The 24,600-nt window shown below is 42.9% G+C and overlaps 1 protein-coding gene across 5 annotated transcripts in view; it reads left to right on the plus strand.

The window, feature by feature from the left end:
- Positions 1 to 24,600, plus strand: part of ERCC1 (ERCC excision repair 1, endonuclease non-catalytic subunit) — a 45,129-nt gene that overhangs the window by 14,777 nt on the left and 5,752 nt on the right. For all 5 annotated transcript variants that reach the window (XM_040320976.1, XM_040320973.1, XM_040320978.1 and 2 more), the window contains 6 exons: positions 143 to 246; positions 2,393 to 2,492; positions 2,581 to 2,657; positions 9,030 to 9,129; positions 16,542 to 16,613; positions 23,127 to 23,195. In XM_040320976.1, the coding sequence (XP_040176910.1) occupies positions 143 to 246; positions 2,393 to 2,492; positions 2,581 to 2,657; positions 9,030 to 9,129; positions 16,542 to 16,613; positions 23,127 to 23,195 (522 nt within the window). The remainder of the gene's footprint in view (positions 1 to 142; positions 247 to 2,392; positions 2,493 to 2,580; positions 2,658 to 9,029; positions 9,130 to 16,541; positions 16,614 to 23,126; positions 23,196 to 24,600) is intronic.

Genomic DNA, 24,600 nt, shown 5'->3' on the forward strand with positions numbered 1-24,600 from the left:
TTGGTATTTTTCCACGCATACTTGTTTGATGTATTTTCCAAAGTGAAACCTGTGTAAGCCCTGTGAGCATGAACCCTTAATGAGTTATAAAATGTTTTCTCCATCTATAATCTTGATGTGTTAAGGCTTCTGTTTCCTACAGAGGGGGAATCCGCTTCTGAAGCACGTCCGGAATATCCCGTGGGAGTTTGGAGAAATTGTACCAGACTATGTGTTGGGGGACACTTGCTGTGCTCTCTTCCTTAGGCGAGTCACTGTTTCTATCTTATGTCATTGTGAGCCAAGACTCGCAGCCAAGTGGTTACATGCGGTTGGGTCCTCTATCCCTGGACGCAGACAGTTTGCATCCAGAGATGGTGGTTCTAGCCTCAGCTAATGGTCTGACAGTAAGCCGATATATGTTGGAAAATTTGTGTTTGATCATGTAATAACCCACCCCCATTGTGTTTAGCTGGTTAGTGGGCATGGCGGAGTAGGGAGGAAGTGGGCTGTCATTTACCACTGTGTATACGCCCACATGTGTGACTCCATAGTCACGTGAGCTGCTCAGATGTGATGGGGAGGAAATGCTTGGCATAGAAACTCACAGAAAGCCGAGTATGTACAGCTGCCAGCACTGCTCTGCAAAATCCCCAGCTGAATTAGGGACATGGACAAAAGGGGGAGACCAGGTTCAACCAGGATCAACCAAGTTTTTTGCAGAATACAGAAAACAAATCTCATAATGACTGAGTGAGTATGAACAGCATGTAATAAAGTATTCTTCTTTTTTAAGATAGTTTTATTAGGTTTAAGACAAACCAATTGTCATGGATATGCAATAAAGTCTGTCAGCTTACCTGTCTCCATGTGTTCATGTGCCTCCCATTTTTTTTTAAGGGACCAAAAGTAATGGGACAAATTAACAATCATAAATCAAACTTTCACTTTCTAATACTTGGTTGCAAATCCTTTGCAGTCAATTACAGCCTGAAGTCTGGAACGCATAGACCTCACCAGATGCTGGGTTTCATCCCTGGTGATGCTCTGCCAGGCCAGCACTGCAACTGTCTTCAGTTCCTGCTTGTTCTTGGGGCATTTTCCCTTCAGTTTTGTCATCAGCAAGTGAAATGCATGCTCAATCGGATTCAGGTCACGTGATTGACTTGGCCAGTGCATAACATTCCACCTTCTTTCCCTTAAACTCTTTGGTGGCTTTCACAGTATGGGTCATTGTCCATCTGCACTGTGAAGCGCCGTCCAATGAGTTCTGACGCATTTGGCTGAATATGAGCAGATAATATTGCCCGAAACACTTCAGAATCCATCCTGCTGCTTTTGTCAGCAGTCACATCATCAATAAATACAAGAGAACCAGTTCCATTGGCAGCCATACATGCCCACACCATGACACTACCATCACTGAGAAGGATGTATACTTTGGATCATGAGCAGTTCCTTTCCTTGTCCATACTCTTCTCTTCCCATCACTCTGGTACAAGTTGATCTTGGTCTCATCTGTCCATAGGATGTTGTTCCAGAACTGTGAAGGCTTTTTTAGATGTTTGGCAAACTCTCTAATCTGGCCTTCCTGTTTTTAAGGCTCACCAATGGTTTACATCTTGTGAACCCTCTGTATTCACTCTGGTGAAGTCTAATCTTGATTGTTGACTTTGACACACATACACCTACCTCCTGGAGAGTGTTCTTGATCTGGCCAACTGTTATGATGGGTGTTTTCTTCACCAGGGAAAGAATTCTTCGGTCATCCACCACAGTCGTTTTCCATGGTCTTCCGGGTCTTTTGGTGTTGCTGAGCTCACCTGTGCGTTCTTTCTTTTTAAGGATGTTCCAAACAGTTGATTTGGCCACACCTAATGTTTTTGCTATCTCTCTGATGGGTTTGTTTTGTTTTTTCAGCCTAATGATGGCTTGCTTCACTGATAGTGACAGCTCTTTGGATCTCATATTGAGAGTTGACAGCAACAGATTCCAAATGCAAATAGCACGCTTGAAATGAACTATGGACCGTTTTATCTGCTCCTTGTAAAAGGGGATAATGAGGGAATAACACACATCTGGCCATGGAACAGCTGAGCAGCCAATTGTCCCTCTACTTTTGGTCCCTTAAAAAGTGGGAGGCACATATACAAACTGTTGTAATTTCTACACCATTCACCTGATTTTGATGTAAATACCCTCAAATTAAAGCTGCAAGTCTGCAGTTAAAGCACATTTTTTTTGTTTCATTTCAAATTCATTGTTGTGGTGTATAGAGTCCAAAAGATTAGAATTGTGTCAATGTCACAATATTTATGGCCCTGACTGTAGCAGCCAGGCAGCTATCATTTTCAGAATTCTTTTGACATTTAGATGAACTGGATCTTTTTTGAACAGTCTTTTGTAATTTCAGTTTGAGGTATCACAACCTGAACCCAGAGTACATACACAGCCGGCTGAAGACGTTGGGCCAGGCCTACGCTCTGCGAGTCCTCTTGGTGCTAGTCGATGTGGTCAGTGCTTTGCATGAATGTTCGTTTTCTATTTGTGCTGCTTTCTTAAGGAAAATTTAATGTATCAACATTTATGTTTTGTTTGTAGAAAGATCCCCATTTTGCACTGAAGGAATTGGCCAAAATCTGCATCCTTTCCGACCTTACCCTGATACTGAGCTGGAGGTGACTATTTATGCTTAATAAAAAAACCTGATCCTTAACACGTTTATCGTGATTTAAATTTGTACTGACAAGCTGTCCCTCAAATCAAACATTAAATATTTTGGGGGCAGATAAATTATCAGCGGTGCAACATTAACCACTTGTCCACTGTGGCTTTTTTTTGCACACTTGATAACATTTTTTTGCTTAACTACTTCAGCCCCAGATGGTTTTACCTCCTTAACCGCTTAAGGACCAGCGCACGACGATATACATTGGCACGGCTGGGCAGATGAATGTACCTGTATGTCCCCTTTGAGATGTGGCATTGTGGTCGTTCACGCGAGCTCCGTGAGTCCGACCGTGGGTCCCGCGATCGTCTTGTGGAGAGGGAGAACGGGGAAATTCTGTGAATTTCCCCATTCTTCCTAGTGACAGGACACTTATCACTGCTCCCTGTGATCGGGAGCGGTGATCAGTGTCGTGTCACATGTAGCCCATCCCCCCCACAATTGGAACACATCCCTAGGACACACTTAACCCCTTCAGCGCCCCCTTCTGGTTAACCCCATTTACTGCCAGTGTTATTTTTACAGTTATCAGTGCATTTTTATAGCACAGATCGCTGTATCAAAGACAATGGCGTCAAAAGTTTCTGATGTGTCCGCCATAATGTCGCAGTCACGATAAAAATCGCTGATCGCCGCCATTACTAGTAAAAAAAAAATATTAATAAAAATGCCATAAAAATATCCCTTTTTTTTTGTAGATGCTATAACTTATGCGCAAACCAATCAATAAACGCTTATTGCGTTTTTTTTTTTTATATATATATATATATATATATATATATATATATATATATATATATATATATATATATATATATATATATATATATATATATATATATATATATATATATATATTTTTTGGTGATATTTATTATAGCAAAAAGTTGGGAGCCACGTCGCACGACTGCACAATTGTAAGTTAAAGTGGCGCAGTGTCCCACTTCCTCCTTCCGCCGAGGGGCTGCTAAGGCGAATAAGCCTAATCGCCTTTCTGCAGCCCCTCCCTGTAGGCGATCACCTGGGACACATGACAGGTCCCAGCGATCGCCTGTCCAATTGCATGGCGCGGCGCCGCTCGCAAATGCGCAGCGACGCTCGCGCATGCGCAGTGGGTGCCCGGCCGTGAAGCAGAAAGCTGTCACGGCCGGGTGCCCACACTTAGAAAGTAGACGCCGGCAGGAGAGGGGGGGAAAGGAGAGGAGCGGAGCCCCGGCCGGCGCGTCGCTGGAACGTGGAGCAGGTGAGTGTCTGTTTATTAAAAGCCAGCAGCTACACTTTTTGTAGCTGCTGACTTTTAATAAACATGAAAACTGACTGGTGGTTAATGAAAACCCTTTAAGTGGTTAATGATCAGGCCATTTTTGTGCGTTGTGCGTTGCTGTAACTGACAATTGCATGGTTACCCAAATAAAATTTATGTCTTTTTTTTTTTCCTACTAATATAGTTTTCTTTTGGTGGTATTTGATCCTCTCTGCGGTTTTTATATTTTGTGCTTTAAACAAAAAAATATTTTGAAAAAATATATATTTTTTTACTTTTATGCTATAAAATGTAAAAAATCGAATTTCTTCATAAATTTTAGGCCAATATGTATTCTGCTACATATTTTTGGTTAAAAAACCCAATAAGCATATATTGATTGGTTTGCACAAAAGCATCTACAAAATAGGGGATATATTTATGGCATTTTTATTTATTTATTTTACTTGTATGTAATGGCGGTAATCATCCATTTTTAGTGGGACTGTGACACTGCAGCTTACAGATCGACACCTAGCTGACATTTGACACTTTTTGGGAAACCAGTGACATTTTTACAGTGATCAGTGCTAAAAATATGCACTGACATTGTATAAATGACACTGGCAGGGAAGGGGTTGACATCAGGGGTGACCAAAGGATCCCTAATTGTGATTTCTTACTGTGGAGGGAATGGGCTCTCTACATGGACACTGTGATCATGTTCCTGATTAGCAGGAACACTAAATCGCAGTGTCCATGCCGAACAGCACGGCGGTCTGCGTGTTTACATCGGCAGGCCACCGCTCTAGCTCTGTGGGGAGCGATCACATGCTCCCCCCCCCCCCCTCCCCCAGTGGCTATTGAAAAAATCATGTAGAGGTATGTGATTTTGCACAATAGAGCTGTCTCGCCGCAGTGTGTATATAAGGCAGGCGGTTGGGAACTGGTTAAAATTACTTTGGAGAATAAAATGGTGGTGCAATTTTTTTATGATGCACGATAAATGCACACATATTTATCAAATCTCATCGATTTTCGGGAAAATACTCTAAACTGAGTTTTAGTGCAAACAAACACAATATTATATCCAATTTTTGGTAAAATATAAGATGGGTCGTGCCAAGTAAATAAATATCAAATGGTTGTGAATGTCACCGGCGCAAAAGAAAATAAATAAATAAATGTGAACCGTGATCTGCTGCAGTACTGTGTGCCCTTAGTGGGGGTCAATAGTGCATGAGGAAGAAAAGTGTTACTGCGCTGATCTAATTATCCAGAGGTATTAAATCTCTGGGAGTATGGACATAAGTGAAATATCAGGGCCACAATGTACCCAATCTTAAATGTGAATAACCTGGATACAAACAATATATAAAAAAATATGAGAAATATATGAGTCATGCAAATGTGACACAGTGATTTCAAACTTGAATCGTATATCTAGATCAGTGTGTCAGCATACAATCCATATGCCACAGTGCTTCTATGAGAAAAATGGCTGTTGCTGCTACTGACCAACCAAATAGTGAAAACAATACGAAAGATATTACAAAAAATATTGTGTATATATGTGTATAAAACTACAATATGCAGTATGCCAACTGCACCGTGAGTTGTCCAATAACCGGTATTGGAACAAAATAAATATCAAAAAAGTGAAATAATTATCAAACAACCATACAAATGTGCAATGTGCTGACTGCACTTAAAAATAGTCCAAATGGCAGGCAGTCTTGCGCTTATACAATAGGTTCCAGCAAACACAAGGTTCAATGTTGGTAGTACTGTGTAGAGGAAAGTGCCGCTATCTCTTCCACCCGACAAAGATGTGCCACCATCACCAATGGTTAAAATCAACACTCACCAGACCCCAGATATTATTAGGCTCCAAAGTGGTGTCTTTTCTTTGTCCGTCAGTGGGTGTTGCCTCCTTTTCCCTTTTACAAGGTGTCATCAATTCCTCAAAAACAAGGGGCTCATCATGGTGTAGTATATTAAAATATTTTTTTACCTTTTTTAAATAAATACATAACACTTACAATATAAAGTGCCTCTGACCGGCACTAAGTGTCTTTGGCAGTGTCAACCGTTAAAAGCCGCTGACCAGCATTTAAATGGCGTCCTAAGAGGTGTGCTTGCCCCGCTGTGCTCCGCATGTATTGCTACAAGGGGTCCGGGCGCGCTGGTGTGCTGCACCCTCTATGTGCGTGTCCAAACAGCCTCTACGCGTTTCGCTAATTGCGTCGTCAGGAGAGCTGTGGACACTACTGTTTAAGCTGTATTTATACCCCTGTGGATTCCCTGAAATGCTGCAAGGTAGTCACAGGAAACAGGAAGTCTTCCGGCCACCATCTTGGCTGATGGCACAGGAAGTTCCTGTTCCACCATTTTGGTTACTGGATACCTGGCTATTTGCCAGTCCTGGCTGTTGTTACTGGGTGTCAGCAATAGAAATATGTATATACCCCTGTGGATTCCCTGAAATGCTGCAAGGTGGTCACAGGAAACAGGAAGTCTTCCGGCCACCATCTTGGCTGATGGCACAGGAAGTTCCTGTTCCCCCATTTTGGTTACTGGATACCTGGCTATTTGCCAGTCCTGGCTGTTGTTACTGGGTGTCAGCAATAAAAATATGCCCAGCAGCCAGGGTGGCTGTATGTGTGGGGCGCTATGTGCGCTGCTACCTCCGTTCGTTTGTGCACCTCCCCCCCCTCCGTGTGTGCGCGCTTATCGCCCTGTGTGTTATTCCCTGTATTATCGCCGCTACCGGAAGTGCTTGTGCGGCCATCTTGCCTCCGTCACCGGAAGTGTCCGTTCCGCCAATTTTGGTTACTAGCATCCTATGTTAGTCTATGCCTGTTTTGGGTAATGGCTAATTCTCCACACAGGATGTAATGTTAGCTAAAATGAATAACATTACATCCTGTGTGGAGAATTAGCCATTACCCAAAACAGGCATAGACTAACATAGGATGCTAGTAACCAAAATTGGCGGAACGGACACTTCCGGTGACGGAGGCAAGATGGCCGCACAAGCACTTCCGGTAGCGGCGATAATACAGGGAATAACACACAGGGCGATAAGCGCGCACACACGGAGGGGGGGGAGGTGCACAAACGAACGGAGGTAGCAGCGCACATAGCGCCCCACACATACAGCCACCCTGGCTGCTGGGCATATTTTTATTGCTGACACCCAGTAACAACAGCCAGGACTGGCAAATAGCCAGGTATCCAGTAACCAAAATGGGGGAACAGGAACTTCCTGTGCCATCAGCCAAGATGGTGGCCGGAAGACTTCCTGTTTCCTGTGACCACCTTGCAGCATTTCAGGGAATCCACAGGGGTATATACATATTTCTATTGCTGACACCCAGTAACAACAGCCAGGACTGGCAAATAGCCAGGTATCCAGTAACCAAAATGGTGGAACAGGAACTTCCTGTGCCATCAGCCAAGATGGTGGCCGGAAGACTTCCTGTTTCCTGTGACTACCTTGCAGCATTTCAGGGAATCCACAGGGGTATAAATACAGCTTAAACAGTAGTGTCCACAGCTCTCCTGACGACGCAATTAGCGAAACGCGTAGAGGCTGTTTGGACACGCACATAGAGGGTGCAGCACACCAGCGCGCCCGGACCCCTTGTAGCAATACATGCGGAGCACAGCGGGGCAAGCACACCTCTTAGGACGCCATTTAAATGCTGGTCAGCGGCTTTTAACGGTTGACACTGCCAAAGACACTCAGTGCCGGTCAGAGGCACTTTATATTGTAAGTGTTATGTATTTATTTAAAAAAGGTAAAAAAATATTTTAATATACTACACCATGATGAGCCCCTTGTTTTTGAGGAATTGATGACACCTTGTAAAAGGGAAAAGGAGGCAACACCCACTGACGGACAAAGAAAAGACACCACTTTGGAGCCTAATAATATCTGGGGTCTGGTGAGTGTTGATTTTAACCATTGGTGATGGTGGCACATCTTTGTCGGGTGGAAGAGATAGCGGCACTTTCCTCTACACAGTACTACCAACATTGAACCTTGTGTTTGCTGGAACCTATTGTATAAGCGCAAGACTGCCTGCCATTTGGACTATTTTTAAGTGCAGTCAGCACATTGCACATTTGTATGGTTGTTTGATAATTATTTCACTTTTTTGATATTTATTTTGTTCCAATACCGGTTATTGGACAACTCACGGTGCAGTTGGCATACTGCATATTGTAGTTTTATACACATATATACACAATATTTTTTGTAATATCTTTCGTATTGTTTTCACTATTTGGTTGGTCAGTAGCAGCAACAGCCATTTTTCTCATAGAAGCACTGTGGCATATGGATTGTATGCTGACACACTGATCTAGATATACGATTCAAGTTTGAAATCACTGTGTCACATTTGCATGACTCATATATTTCTCATATTTTTTTATATATTGTTTGTATCCAGGTTATTCACATTTAAGATTGGGTACATTGTGGCCCTGATATTTCACTTATGTCCATACTCCCAGAGATTTAATACCTCTGGATAATTAGATCAGCGCAGTAACACTTTTCTTCCTCAAATAAATATCAAAGATGTCAAGCTTCAAAATTGAGCACATCCATGAAATTGTAAAAAAAAATAAACATGGTACCCAAAATTCTCCAAAGGATTTGCTTTAAAGGCCTTTACGGGTTATAAGTTTAGAGATGACAATGCTTTATGGCAGCTGTGAACCTACCACTTCCGTGTACTGTAAACCTATGACAGTTGTGAATATACTGCTTCTGGGTTCAGTAGTCACAGGGGGTAATCCTGTCCTAACTGTTGAAACAGTTTCCCAGTTAATTTTCGTAGTGAAGTAATTTACAGCAATGACATATGGAGGAGAAGAAAAGCACACTTACTAGAGCTTGAAGTGTGATGTGTCGGTTCATGTGCCTGCTGATCTCCAGGCTCCATAAATAATATTTAGCATGGTTTTCCCTAAATAATTGATTGTATACAGAGCTATAAAAGGGGCTTGAATGTCTGCATTTTTTTATTTTACTAACTCTAATCGCACCGTGCCTATTTCTTTCAGTCCCGAAGAGGCGGCCCGTTACCTGGAGACCTACAAGTGTTATGAGCAAAAGCCAGCTGATGCCTTGAAGGAGAGGACTGAAAGTGATTTCATGTCCAGGGTGAGCATACAATGGAGACCAGAGAGAAGTAGGCCTCCTTTGTCAAAAGTGTGTACATATGGGTATACATTAAAGTGGAGGTCCACACAAAAGGTGAACCTCTGCTTTTCGGAACCCCCCCCCCCCCCTCCGGTGTCACATTTGGCACCTTTCAGGGTGGAGGGGGGTGCAGATACCTGTATAATACAGGTATTTGCACCCACTTCCGGGAATAGACTCCTACGGGAGTCACGCCCCTTCGCGTCACCCCCCGCTGTCTTCTGGGAAACGCACTGGTCCCAGGACTTGCACTTTAACCCTTGCCCTCATCCAAACCATTAACTTTAAAGCAACAAATCTGTTTTTTTGTCTATTTAATGCAAAGTGACAGGTTCTCTTGATAGGGCAGCTGGGGAGTGCGGAGAACATGGCCTATCGGCATGCCAGAACTCAGAGTAAGAGGTTACAGAGGAATAATGAGCTTCTTTGCTTCCTTATTTGACCTTGTTAAGGCCTGAACATTGGCTATACCTGAAAGAATAGATTATTTGCTCTGAATGGGCAATATAATAGATTCCCTTTATCCTTGTAGCTAAACCCCAGGCTTAACTTCATAGTTTCCCTTTATCCATGTAGCAGAACTTGAGGCTTGCTCTCTTTTTTTTTTTTTTTTTTTTAACAAGAGAAAATCTTTTATTCAGATCTTTACATTACAAGCGATGCAAACACACAATCCGTCACAAAAATAACACTACACATAGTGACATAGAAAACAGCAATATGGTTAACCACAGGATGGATGGGATCAAAATCCTTGTATCGTACTAAACATTAACGTAGGAGGTAGACATTAAATTCTGTGCCCTTTCTTCTCCAAACGTACCTTTGCTCATTCCGGCCAAAAAGTTCTATTTTTACCTCATCGATCCACAGAACTTTTCCAAAATGCATCAGGCTTGTCTATATGTTCATTTGCAAAGTTCAAACGCTGATTTTTGTGGTGAGGACGTAGAAGAGGTTTCCTTCTGATGACTCATCCATGAAGACCATATTTGTACAAGTATCTCTTTATTTTTTTTTACTTGGAAAAACCAACTTTATTCATTTAAAACACACATTACAAAACAGGTCAAACACTTTTGTCAATAAAAAATACAGTGTCATAAGGTGAAATGCATGCACAGTTTTTTGGTTACTTAGATTCCACGGGTCCTTAATTCACATGGTCACGAGGACACAGGCGCTATTTAATATGGAACAATCTCTAGGTAAGGCATAATCGGACACACGTTTCTCCATCCTCTAGCCATCTGTCCCAAACCTTGGAATACTTTTGTGTGGAGCCCCTGTGTGTGTATATCAGCTTCTTGAATGGTAAAGTATCATTAACAGCCTTTTTCCACATCCGTAGGGTGGGGGGCAAATCCTGCATCCATCTCTGGGCAATTACTTTACGGGCCAAAAACAATGTTTCAGATATGAAAATTGTGTGATATTTATCCACCTCCACGTCAGGCATCAGCCCCAGGATACACAACTTAGGGTAAAGTACCACAGGGGATCCCATAGTGTCATGCAGAAATTGGACAACCTGCGTCCAGTAAGTCTGAATATTTGGACAACTCCAAATGAGATGATAAAACGTGGCACTCGTGGACTGACAGATGACAGGTCGGATTGAGCGTGTGGTGGAATTTGGCCAGTCTCAGCCGTGTCAGGTAGGCTCTATGAACAATGTATAGTTGCGTCAGTCTGTCTGATAGTTTAGGTGATGTAGTCTTGGATCCCTCCAGTATTTCATCCCAGTCTGCACCCTCTATTGGACCTACATCCTGCTCCCAAGCCGTCGTAGCCTTCTGAGTAACGGCTACTGTACCCCTATGTCTAATGGTGCTGTATAGGTGCGAAATAAGTTTAGAGGGATCGCTCCCCAAAACAATATCTAGCACCGGCGGGGGTTCTGTCTCTACCGCCAGAGATGGTAGCTGGGTTCGGAGTGCATGACGGAGCTGCAAGTATTTAAATACTAAGTGCTGTGGGAGTGAGAATTCCTCTCTAAGTGCGTGAAACTGCTTAATCCCAGAGACCGCTAAGACTTGGTGTAGGTATATTATTCTGTGCCTGGCCCACACCACTGAGTCAGGGACCCCTGCTAGCTCTGGCATATGGCTGTTAAGCCACAATGGGGGATGGGAATAGAATTTCCCAACATTCTGTTTTTTAAGGGATATTTCCCAAATCTGTTGGTGATGCTTTAACATCCCCGAGTTGTGCCTTGCGGCCTGTTTTTGCGTTTGTTTCCCACGGAAGATTGCCTGCAGTGGTGTATGCGCTGGGTGCCCGGGTTTGTCGCAAACTAAAGCCCTATAGCGTTGGAGTTCCTAGGTATTGAAGTGATATAAGTGAGAGAGCTGCGAGGCCAGGTAATACTCATGGAGATCCGGGAGGGAGACACCTCCCATGTCTGTCGGGTTCTTTAAAGTGTGCCAAGCAAGTTTGTGCCTACCACTTCCCCAAACGAAGGAGTTCAGAATAGCTTCCATTTGTTTGAAGGTTTTTAAGGGAATGTATAGAGGGGCGTGCCACACCATGTATAACATTTTGGGCAAAATAATCATCTTTATAATATTTATACGCCCCATCACCCCTAAGGGTAATCTAGCCCACGTTTGCGGTTTGAGTTTGATCATGTCAAACAACGGTACCACATTCAGAGGTGTATAATCTGTCAGACTCCTGGTGACCTCAACTCCTAGGTATCTAATCCTGGACACTCTGGATAGCAGCAGTGGAGGGGTGACCGGGGGGGGGGGGAGACATCTATGGTGAGAATTTGGGACTTATACCAATTAATGCGCAGTCCCGAATAGCCACCCATTTGTTCTATAAGTCGCAGCGCAGTTTGTAGTGATGGTCCCTGATCTGCCAGGTATAGAATAGTATCATCCCCTACGCAAACCCTGAATATCAGGGTGTGCTCTAATGGCGATAGCCAGTGGTTCAGCGGCCAAGGCATACAGCAAAGGGGAGAGGGGACATCCCTGACGAGTGCCCCTCTCCAAGGGAAACCGCTCCGAGAGCCAACCATTAACAAAGATTCTTGCCTTGGGGGTCTGATAGAGAAGTTGCACCCATTTTATGAAATGCGGTCCAAAGCCATAATTATGTAAACATTCCCATAGGTAGGGCCATTCAACTGAGTCAAAGGCCTTGGCCGTATCTAGTGCCACCACCACCCTTGTTCCTGAGTTATCGTGACGTGCCTGAATATTCATGTACAATCGTCTAATGTTCATGGCAGTGTTCTTCCCCGGCATAAACCCTGTTTGGTCCATGTGAATAAGTGACAATATGGCAGCATTCAACCTAGTTGCTAATATTTTAGCTAGGATTTTTATATCCACCTGTAGTAGCAAAATTGGCCGATAAGATTCCGGGTAGTGGGGGTCCTTGCCAGGTTTGGGGAGTACTATGATTTGGGCTTCTTGCATAGATTCAGGGAGTATGTTTGTATTAAAGATAGATTGATACAGGGCCTTTAGTCTGGGAACAAGTATATCGGAGTATGTAGCATAGAATTCTAGATGCAGTCCGTCCAGACCTGGTGCTTTAGATTTGGCTAATTGGGCAATTGCCTCAGCAATGTCATTTGCCGTAATAGGCGCTTCTAATAGTTTAACCTGCTCTTGGTTGAGGCGAGGAAACTGAACAGTGGCCAAATAGGACCGCAGTTCCTCATATGTGTGGGTTCCCTGGGACTTATAGAGGGTACTATAGAATTGCTGAAATTTAGCTGCAACTTGGCTCGGGTCGGTGATACTACTTCCATTAGGGCCGGTAAGCGAAACCACGACCGGTGGCTTGTCATCCAAGTGAGCCAGATAGGCCAGTAGCTTCCCCGCCCTCTCCCCCTGCTCATACACTCTCTGCCTTCAGAAAAAAAAACGCTGTTTAGCTTTCTCCGTGTGCAATTGTGTAACCACACGTGACTGGAGTCTGACTCGATCAAGATTTTCAGGGGTTGGGCTGGCTGAATTTTCAGCTTCTAACTCTCGAAGTTTGTCTGATGTTACAGACAGTAAATTGGTAGACACACTTTTATGTCTATTTATTCTGGCGGATAATAGCCTGCGGGCATGCGCTTTAAAGTCGTCCCATTGTGAGTTGAGGGTATAGGGTCCCTGCAGTCTATCAAAAAAGAAGAGCAATTCTCTCGTTATGGACTCATGGTCCGTGAGGACCGACAACCAGTGGGGGTTAAGTCTCCACAGACGTTCAGGGGAGGCCACCCAAAGAGACACCGCCATCCAGCACGGGGAGTGGTCTGACAGGATCCTGGGGGCAAACCCCGATCCCGTGACCCTGGGCAGCAGCACCCTGGAAACGAGGATATAATCAATCCTGGAAATTGTGTTGTGGCTCGCCGAGTAACATGTATATGCTCTGGTCGTGGGGTTGTTGTGTCTCCAGACGTCAATGAGGGCAAACTCTGTCAACGTACGGCACAGTCTAGTGTGTAATGGCTCGTCCGGGCCAGGGTCAGCCCGCATAGGCCGATCTAGTGCTGGCGTAATTGTGTTGTTGAAGTCCCCCAGCCACACCACCGGTAGTGATGGGTACTGAGCCATGAAGGCAAGGCCCTCCGTCACCACATCCGACCTGTAAGGAGGGGGGATGTAGCTAGCTATAATCAGTACAGGGGCACCCCCCACAGTGGCATGCATAAAGAGGTATCTACCCTGCCGATCTGACACCACCGACACCAGCCCAAAAGGAGTGGATTTAGCAACCAGCACCGTAACCCCCCTAGACATATTGGTATGTGTGCTATGGTATGCCCACCCAGGGACGTTTCAAGGCTGCCTGTAAGTGACCCGTGACATGCGTTTTTACCAAGGCGATGATGTCAGTCCTCTGACCCTTAAGATAGTTCAGTACAGCCGTACGTTTGATTTTATCCCGCATTCCTCGCACATTCCATAGTAGAAATTTAATCTCTGCCATACTGCCTAGTGGTATAACCTGTGTACAGATCTGCTGGGTATCATCCCTATCAAGAAGAGTCTCAGGAGCAGCCTGCAGACACCTATAAATTTTACAGGCAGTTCCCGTGCTGATGCGGTTCTATCATTTACACAACCAACCAAACATGTCGTATATATGGTGAGTGCCCGTTACAAGTATCTCTTTATAGTGGAATAGTGTACCACAACTCCAGTGTCTGCCAGATCTTTCTGGAGGGATCGTGCAGTCAAACATGGGTTTTGAATTGCTTTTCTCACAATCCTGCGAGCTGTTCTGTCTGATATTTTTCTTGGTCTTGCTTTAACTTCCACTGTTCCTGATGACTGTCATTTCTTAATTACATTCCGAACAGAGGATATTGACATCTGAAAACGCTTTTCTATCTTCTTATAGCCTTCTCCAGCTTTGTGAGCGTCAACTATTTTCAGTTTCAGTTTTCTAGACAACTGCTTAGAAGAACCCATGGTGCTGATTGTCTGGGCATTTAAAACCTTTAAGATTGACATCACCTGGTCTTCCCAGACGATGATTGAGAACAATCCATGACACTGGCAGGTCTCAGCTTTGCAAAGGGGGCAGTGCATGCTATAAATTCTGCAGGGTGCCCAAACTTTTGCAGACGCCATTTTTTTTGTTTTCTGTAATTTTAAAAGTGTAAATGATAGAAATAAAATCTAAGGGCCAGATTCACGTAGAGCGGGCGCAGCGTAACGTAACCGGTTCTTGTTACACCGCCGCAATTTTTCCGATTTAGTGCCCGATCCACAAAGCACTTGCCTGGAAATTTGCGGCGGTGTATCGTAAACAGGTCCGGCGCAAGGCGGCCCAATTCAAATGGGGCGGGTACCATTTAAATTAGGCGCGCTCCCGCGCCGGACGTACTGTGCATGCTCCCGTCGCAAATTTCCCGACGTGCTTTGCACGAAATTACGACGCGCCAACGTTTTGTGAATCCCGACGTGAAAAAAGACTTAGGCCGGGAAAAAAAGATTTAAAAAAAATTCAAAAGCGACGCGGGAAAGGCAGGCATACTTAAACATGGTGGAGTACTTTTACACCATGTTAAAGGTGCCCTATCTTTGCGACGGAAATCTAACACTTGCGACGCCGTAACGACGGGAAAAATCTTCGTGGATCGCCGTAACTCCTAATTTGCATACCCGACGCTGGTTTACGACGCGAACTCCCCCCAGCGGCGGCCGCGGTACTGCATCCTAAGATCCGACAGTGTAAAACAATTACACCTGTCGGATGTTCTGGCTATCTATGCGTAACTGATTTTATGAATCAGTCACATAGATAGAAACAGAGATACGACGGCGTATCAGGAGATACGCCGTCGTATCTCTTTTGTGAATCTGGCCCTAACTTTTTTTGACATATTATAAGAATGTCTAATCTGATGCCTTTTGGAGATTTTTCCATTTTTCCTTGGCTTCGTTATGCAGATTAATACAAATTTTTACCTGGGGTGCCCAAACTTTCGTTCCCCACTGTATATGACATTGGCTGTCACTTCAACCTCCCACAAAAAGTCTTTGGATATATAAAGTTAATGCTATCTTGCACTTGGAAATTTTAAGCTATACCTGCAGAGGTATCTTTCAAAAATTTGAGACGATTTGGCCTGGGTGACTATACAACCCCACTCTTAGACCCCCTAGCCTTGTTAGGAACATTGCGTCTGCGGTGTCCAGCACACCTGCGATGTCACCACCCGAGGCCACCATCTTCAGTAAGGGAATCAGGAAGTGAAGCCTTCCCTACTGAGCATGCGCAAAGCCACTGGTCCCTGCTGTCTTCTGCGACCAGTGTGTCTCCCAGAAGACAGCAGGGGGGGGCGGACATGGCTTAGACTGATATGTCTATGTCCGGAAGTGGGTGCAAATACCAGGTATCTGCTCACCCCCCCCCCCCCCTATAGACACAGAGGGTCCCCGACAAAATATAAATATAATAAGATTTTCAGTAATTGACAAACCCATTGACTCAGACATAACGTATAACAACTGTCAGAATTCGAACATCTTAATGCTGATTTTTCATACCCAGGAAAATAACGATGACTTATTAAAAGCTTTTATTTTCTGATCCAAGAAAGCTGTATATACATTTTCAAATAACCGGATACATGTCAGTTCAGTTCAAATGTAGTTTAATTGCTATGGTGCTCATGTTGAGCATTTTGTCGAATTTGTTACTGTAATGCACATTCGTTAATAAAAGATGTTTTAAAGAAAAAAAGAAAAATACAGCAGGCAGGAATTTTTCCATGCATGACCCTAAAATGGCAGGGAGGAGAATTTAACGCACGCTTAGGCATCTTTTATTCAATTTAACTGACTAAATATTACTGACTAAATATAAACTATCACTTTAATGTTTATTTAAATTTTTCTCCCCCCTAGATTACAGATTGCCTTACCACAGTGAAGTCGGTGAACAAGACAGACAGTTGCACACTGCTCACCACATTCGGGGTCAGTTCTATGGAATTAGAGTTGAATAAGTGTACCTTTTTTTGTGTGAATAAAAATACAAAGTAGGCGAGGTTCAAAAAAGGCTTAAGTCCAACCTATGTGTGATTATATGTTAGTATTACCTTTTATATACCTGTATGTTGTGGTCGTTCAGGTGCTTATCTAATAGATTTTTTAAACTATCGATTCCCCCCACTGAAACCACCGCCTGTGGAAGGGAATTCCGCATCCTTGCCGCTCTTGCAGTAAAGAACCCACTACGTAGTTTAACCACTTTACAACCGGGTATATATATATATATATATAATTTTTTTTTTTGCAGACATCCTAGGGAATACAATGGCGGTCATTGCAACTTTTTTTTTTCTCTTGCGGTATGTGCGCAATAATTTTTCAAACACCTTTTTTGGGGGGAAAAAAACGGTTTCAAGAATTAAAAAATAACAAAACGGTAAAGTTAGCCCAATTTTTTTGCATAATGTGAAAGATGATGTTACGCAGAGTACATAGATACCTAACATGTCACGCTTTAAAATTGCGCACGCGCATGGAATGGTGCCAAACTTCGGTACTTAAAAATCTCCATAGGCGACGCTTTAAATTTTTTTACAGGTTATTATTTTCGAGTTAGAGGAGATCTAGTGCTAGAATTGTTGCACACGCTCTAACGCACGCGACGATACCTCACATGTGGGGTTTGAACCGCGTTTACATATGTGGGCGGGACTGCGCGCGAGTAGGGGATAGGGCCGTTTAAAAAAATAAATAAAAAATTTTACTTTTTAATTTTTTTGTCACTTTTATTCCTATTACAAGGAATGTAAACATCCCTTGTAATAGGAATCAGTATGACGGGTCCTCTTTATGGAGAGATGTGGGGTCAATAAGACCCCACATCTCTCCTCCAGGCTTACAAGCATGAAATCGGTGAAAAAACATTCACCGATCTCGCACCGACATCCGCGATTGTGGCTTTGTTTACTTCCGGGTATCGGGCGTGACATCATAACGTCGCGCCCGGGCCTCCGACGGTCATAGAGATGACTGGTGACCATCTGGTCACAGTCATCTCTATGCTTCCCCAGCCAGCATCGGCCGATTCGCTCTCTGGGTCCCCGATGGCACGGGAGAGCCCGGAGAAGCACCGGATGGCGGCGGGACGTCCCGCTGCCTATAAGAACGATCAAGCGGCAGAACTGCCGCTTTGATCGTTCTTATTGTGCACAGAATCGCCGGCTGAAGACGGTGATATCTGAATGATGCCTGTAGCTGCAGGACGTACTTTGTCTATGGGCCGGTTGTAAAGTGGTTAAGGTTAAACCTTTTTCCCTCTAATTTGAATGTCTTGTTAACCACTTCAGCCCCGGACCTTATTGCTGGTCAATGACCAGCAACAATTTAAAAAAAAAAGAATATTTTTTACTTTTTGCTATAATCTATATCCCCCAAAAAAAATAAATATATATATATATATATATATATATATATATAAAAAAATTTCCCTCAGTTTAGGCCGATACGTATTCTACATATTTTTCCTAAAAAAAAATCGCAATAAGTATTTGGTTTGCGCAAAAGTTATAGCGTTTACAAAATAGGGGATAGTTTTATGGCATTTTTATTATTATTATTTTAGTAATGGCGGCGATCAGCGTTTTATCGGTACTGCAACATTATGGCGGACACTTTTGACACATTTTTGGGACCATTGGCATTTTTATAGCGATCAGTGCTATAAAAATGCATTTATTTACTATAAAAATGCCACTGGCAGTGAAGGGGTTAACACTAGGGGGCGAGGAAGGGGTTAATCATGTTCCCTGGGTGTGTTCTAACTGAAGGTTAGGTGTGGGGGGTGGGACGGACATGGGGAAATGACAAATCGCTGTTAATACATTGTATGAACAGACTATAGGTCATTTCCCCCCCCTGACAGGACCGGGAGCTGTGTGTAACGAGCAATCGCGGGTGCCCGGCGATGATCGCACCCGCGGGCCCCTAGTGCCCGCTTCGCGAGGTAACGTAGATCTACGTGACCTCGCGCAGGGGAGCCGACCTGCCGCCGTATAACTGCGGCGGCTGGCCGGCAAGTAGTTAAACTCCCTTCCGCAAAAATGTTTTATCCCTATTGTGGGGTCACCAGTACGGTATTTGTAAATTGAAATTGTATACCCTCTCAAGCGTCTCTTCTCCAGAGAGCATAAGTTCAGTGCTCGCAACCTTTTCTCATAACTAATGTCCTCCAGACCCTTTATTAGCTTTGTTGCCCTTCTTTGTACTCGCTCCATTTCCAGTACATCCTTTCTGAGGACTGGTGCTAAGAACTGGACAGCATACTCCAGGTACGGCCGGACTAGAGTTTTGTAGAGCAGGACAATTATTGTTTTATCTCTGGAGTTAATCCTTTTTTTAATGCATGCCAATATTATGTTTGCTTTGTTAGCAGCAGCTTGGCATTGCTGAGCCTGTCAACTACTAGGACCCCTAGGTCTTTTCCATCCTAGATTTCCCCAGAGGTTTGATGTACTATTTTACATACTTGGTTAGTACAATGTACCTTTTTATCCAAAACATCACTTCAGTGTAGCTTACAGAGATGGGAAACGCAGTAAATAAAACAGGGTTTCCTCAGCATTATTGGGGTTCTTATTCTCTCAGATAATTATTAAGGGCATTGCCTGTGCAATTAAGATACTGGTTGGCAGAAAAGAATGACACTGCTGCAAAAGGCTTAGTAAAGCCGGCCATAGATGATGCAATTTTTCTTGGAGAGAAAAACGCTCGCTTTCTCCATCAACACAGTGAGTGGGAATCTCTTACGCAGAGCGATTTATTGTGTTCTCCTGGTAGGGGAGAGTAACCACACTAGAAATCAAACCGGCTGGTTGTACCCTAGTCGCACAACAATCAAATTGGATGCAGTCAGCCTGCCCATAGGTCTGAGCTCGACAAACCCCAGGCACGGGGTTGCAACGGCAAAAAAAAATTTTGTCCTGCCGCCCAAATGTTGCACACACCCAGCGTCCCGTATTTTTTATTTTTTTTTTCTCTAGGGTGTCTGCTTTTAGAAAATATATCATGTTTGGGGGTTTTATATAATCTTCGTGCCTAAAGTGATTTTTTTAAACATGTGCAAAAAAACTTAAAAACATCTCTGGCTGTGAAAGGGTTAAAGAATAAGTTCACCTTCGGGAACACAATTTTTTTTTTTTTTTTTAGATAAAAAAAAATGGCTCCTAACTTCTTTTAGCTGCCTTCTAGATTTAAAGTAAATTTGCCATAGAATGGTTGAATTCTAGGCCTGTCCCTGCTGAACCAGCCGAGATCCAAACCATCTATGGTCGGCTTAAAGGGTCACTAAAGGAAAAAAAAATGTTTTTGCTGAAATTACTGTTTACAGGGTATAGAGACATAAAAGTTAACTGATTCCTTTTAAAAAAGATTAAATTCAATGTTTAATCAATCATATAATGTGCCTGTAGTTTCACGTTTGGTTTTAAAGGTACATACATGAAGTTCCGGGTGAGAGGTGAGTCGGGAAGACTCACAGAACAAAAACAACAAATCCAGGGCAGTGTTTTGTTTTTAAAATGAATCTGATTGGTTCTGAGGAGTTTTAGACACACAGTAATGACAGCTTAGACCACCGTGAAAATCTCCCAGTGGGGTGGTTATAAGGAAACAGGCAACCAGGAAGTGTGGAGATCACAGCAGAATTACAGCTACTTCAAAGCAAAAACGAACAATGAGGACATGAAACCAGTACTGCAGTAAGGTAAAGGAAGCTATTTAGCTAAAAAAATATTTCCTTTAGTGATCCTTTAACTTGAAGGCAATGCTTTAGTTCAAGAAATTCCTTCTTTGATAAAACTACAGATACACAACCCTGTATGTGGTCATTCATACCACCTGCAATACAGTAGCACAGGCTCATGCAACCCATTCACGATATACAGGCATTTTTGCCCATGTAAATGAGGCCTTAGATACTCAATCATATGCAGATGAAATAAATTAGCCTTTCATGTAATTGGATAATTGATGTAAACCTTCACTCAAATTATTACATGAAGAATCTTGGCTCCTTTAGTAAGACTTGCTTTACAATGTTGTCAGGGCCATCTTTAATATGGTTTGGGCCCTGGGCAAACATTTTTTTTGGGCCCCCCTCCAGCTTATTTTGGGCCTGGCTGGTTCACATGTATGTTTTGGCGGTCCTCATTTGTGCAGGTACAGCAGCCCATTGATTTGCCTTTGTTTCCCGCAGAAAAAAGGTGCATTCAGCATTTTAAAAATACAGTTGCCTTGAAATCCATTCTGCTTTTGCACCATGCTACTTACCTGCTGTTCTTGCACACACAAATGCACTGTGTTTTTAAAAGCGTGACCTAAACGTCTAAAAATGCAGCAAGTTTGACAGTGCGGGAACTGCAGATAAGTCACAGCAGACAGCAGAATGGACAGACAGTGCTGTATTTCAGTGCTTGATGGGCATAGGGGTGCCGTGTGCGCAGCCTATTACATGAGGCATGCGCTTTTCTTTGCAGGAAACGCAGGCATGGTGGCCCATTCAAATGAATGGGCTGCTGTGCCTGCGCAAATGTGGGCCGCCAAAACACATACATGTGAACCAGCCAGGCCCAAAATAAGCCCATCAAGCAGTTAAATACAGACAGTAATGCCATGTGCTCTGAGGCCTTACTCAGCCTGGACTGCAGGTCTGGTCTGTGATTTAAAGAGTTCCTTTATTTTACACATGGCATGGCATGGCATGGGGTCCCATGGTGCTAAAGCAGAATGGACAGACAGTGCTGTGACCCCATGCCATGCCATGTGTAAAATAGAGGAACTTTTTAAAACACTGACCAGACCTGCAGTGAATCATCAAATATTATAAAGACTTCGGGGACACTCTACAGAAAACTTCTATTTACAATATAGATTAGCAAACAGTGACATACCTTGAGGAGCAGGACATGAAGAAGTCAGCCTCGGAAAGAGCAAACTGGGGATGTTATAAAATCACATTCTAAAGGGAAGCCAGGGGTGCTGTACATTTTAAAACACTGGGAAGGGAAGCAGTACTGTCACTGGCTGCGTGCCGCTGATGATTTTCAGCCTGATTTGTGGGCAGCACAGGGGCTTAACGGGCGGCAGGGCCACCATCAGGAATTATGGGGCCACTTACACAGCTTAAGGCATGGGCCCCCTGGAGCAGAGAACCGGGGGGGGGGGTGCTGCCGCCTGAAATTGAGAAGCAGGGGGGGCTGCCGCGAATTTAGAAGCGGGGGGCCCTTTACAAAAAAGAAATAAAGAAAAATATATATAAAAAAGGGGTGTAGCCATCCGGGGCCCTGGGGACCTCTGGGCCCTTTAATAAAAAGAAATAAAAAATATATATAAAAAAAATATATATTTTTTTTTAAAAAGGGGGTTGCCATCTAAGGCCCTGGGGACCTCTGGGCCCTTTAATATATATATATTTTTTTTTTATAAAAATAAATTTTAAAAAAAGGGGGTTGCCATCCGGGACCTCTAGGCCCTTTAATAAAAATTTTTTTTTTATATATATATATATATATATATATATATATATATATATATATATATATATATATATATATATATATATATATATATATATATATATATATATATATATATATATATATATATATATATATATATATATTAAACATTTATAAAAAAAAAGGAGGGGGGTTGCCATCCAGGGCCCTGGGGACCTCTGGGTCCTTTAATAAAAAAAAAATATATATATATATAAACAATAATAAAAAAATAAACATTTATAAAAAAGGGTGTTTGTCACATGGGGCCCTGGGGACCTCTGAGCCCTTTAATATATATATATATATATATATATATATATATATATATATATATATATATATATATATATATATATATATATATATATATATATATATATAAAGCCATCCGGGGCCCTGGGGACCTTTAATAAAAAATAAATTAAAAAAATATTTTTTTTTATTTAAAAATAAATGGGGGTTGCCATCTGGGGCCCTGGGGACCTCTGGACACCTAAACAAAAATGTTTTTATTTTTTTTCAAAGGGGGTTGCTTTGGGCCCCCAACAGTGACAGGACCCTGGGCAGCTGCCCCATTTGCCCTGTGGTAAAGACAGCCCTGAATGTTGTGCTGGGGTAAGGCATGAACATATGTAGATATTATCTTGGCTGTAGTGGGCCTGGTTGCAATGAAATACCAATGATCAGTGGAGGAAGTATGCACTGTATTGTATATGCAAGGGTTTATTTGCACTGCTCCTGTAACGCTCTCTCCATAGCGGATTGCTTTTCAGGGACCAATGTAAAGCTGAACAAGCCATAATTAAGTTTTGTGAATATGGTCCATCAGTAGCTTAAAAAATTACTTGGCGTTAAATATTCTAGTAATAACTAAATATGGGGTTATTGCAAAGACAACCAGAGTTTCCCTTTAATAAATCTCTTGCTGTATTGTTGCCTTTAGACTCTTTCAGACCTTGCCAGTGCCTCTCGAGAAGACCTGTCTTTGTGCCCAGGATTTGGACCACAGAAAGTAAGTCCTACTAGCTAAGTGAAGCTGTGATGTCTGATTTTCATTTTGAATGCACAGTGTGTATTCTTGTGATGTCACTGAAGAGTCCATCCATGCAGGATCACTAAATCACATATGGCTTCAATAGATTTTGACTGTGAGATCTTTGCACATTGTTCCAACTCCCTATACCCACTTACCAATCTTGGCACCAGCACTCTGGCACTTCTCATTTTGGCATGGAGCTCATGATATTAGTAAAATGTGCAGCTCCCCAATTGTAGTATAAGTTTAAAGGGACGTTTCACTAAAATTCACATCGGTATGCAGCTCTTCAACTGATGTGAAATCATCTAAGCCTCATACACACAGTCGGACTTTTCCATGGATTTTTGTTTGAAGGGTGTTGGCTGTGAATTTGGTATGCATACACACGGCAGGACTTTTTCAGCAAACTTTCACAAAATCATGTGGTTTTCCAGCTCTTTTCTGCTCTTTACCACCACCCTTTGGTCAACTTCTGCTATTGTTGGTTGATTTTAACATTGGTTCTGAGCATACGTGTTTGTACTTTGGAAACTTTCCGATGGACTTCTGTACACACAATAGGACTTTACACCATGGGACTTTTGTTGCCGGAAAGTTTGTCCGTTTGCAGAGCGAACTTTTGTCCGATGAAAACTGAAAAAGTTTGTCCGATGGAGCGTACACACTGTCTGATTTTTTTTTTTGAAAACCTGCTAATTTTGAAGTTTGTTGTCAAAAAGTCTGACCATATGTATGGGGCGTTACACTCATTTAAAAATGTATATTTATTTGGGGGGCTTTAATGTAAAAAAAAAAAACTATCCGATTTTGGTGTTGGCTTCCACAGGACACTGTACAGTATCACCAACAGTGGATCTAAAAAGTCTACACACCCCTGTTAAAATTTTAAGTTTCTGTGATGTAAAAAAATGAGACCAAGATAAATAATTTCAGAACTTTTTCCACCTTTTAATGTGACCTATAAACTATACAATTTGACTTCTTGCCGACCTGCCGCCGTCATTCTACGGCGGCAGGTTGGCTCTCCTGCGCGAGAGCCCGTAGCTCTACGTCGGCTCTCTCGCAGGCTACCAGAGGCGGGCGCGCTCGCCTCCGACTCCCGTGCCTGGCGATCGCCGCCGGGCACACATGCGATCGCTCGTTACAGAGCGGGGACCGGGAGCTGATCGCCGCCATTGCCAGTAAAAAAAAAATATTAATAAAAATATCCCCTATTTTGTAAACGCTATAACTTTTGCGCGCAAACCAATAAATAAACGCTTAGTGATTTTTTGATCAAATACCACCAAAAGAAAGCTCTATTTGTGGGAAAAAAAGGACGCCAATTTTGTTTGGGAGCCAAGTCGCACGACCGCGCAATTGTCAGTTAAATCGACGC

This window comes from Rana temporaria, chromosome 8, assembly GCF_905171775.1.
Source record: "Rana temporaria chromosome 8, aRanTem1.1, whole genome shotgun sequence".
Taxonomy (NCBI): Eukaryota; Metazoa; Chordata; class Amphibia; order Anura; family Ranidae; genus Rana; species Rana temporaria.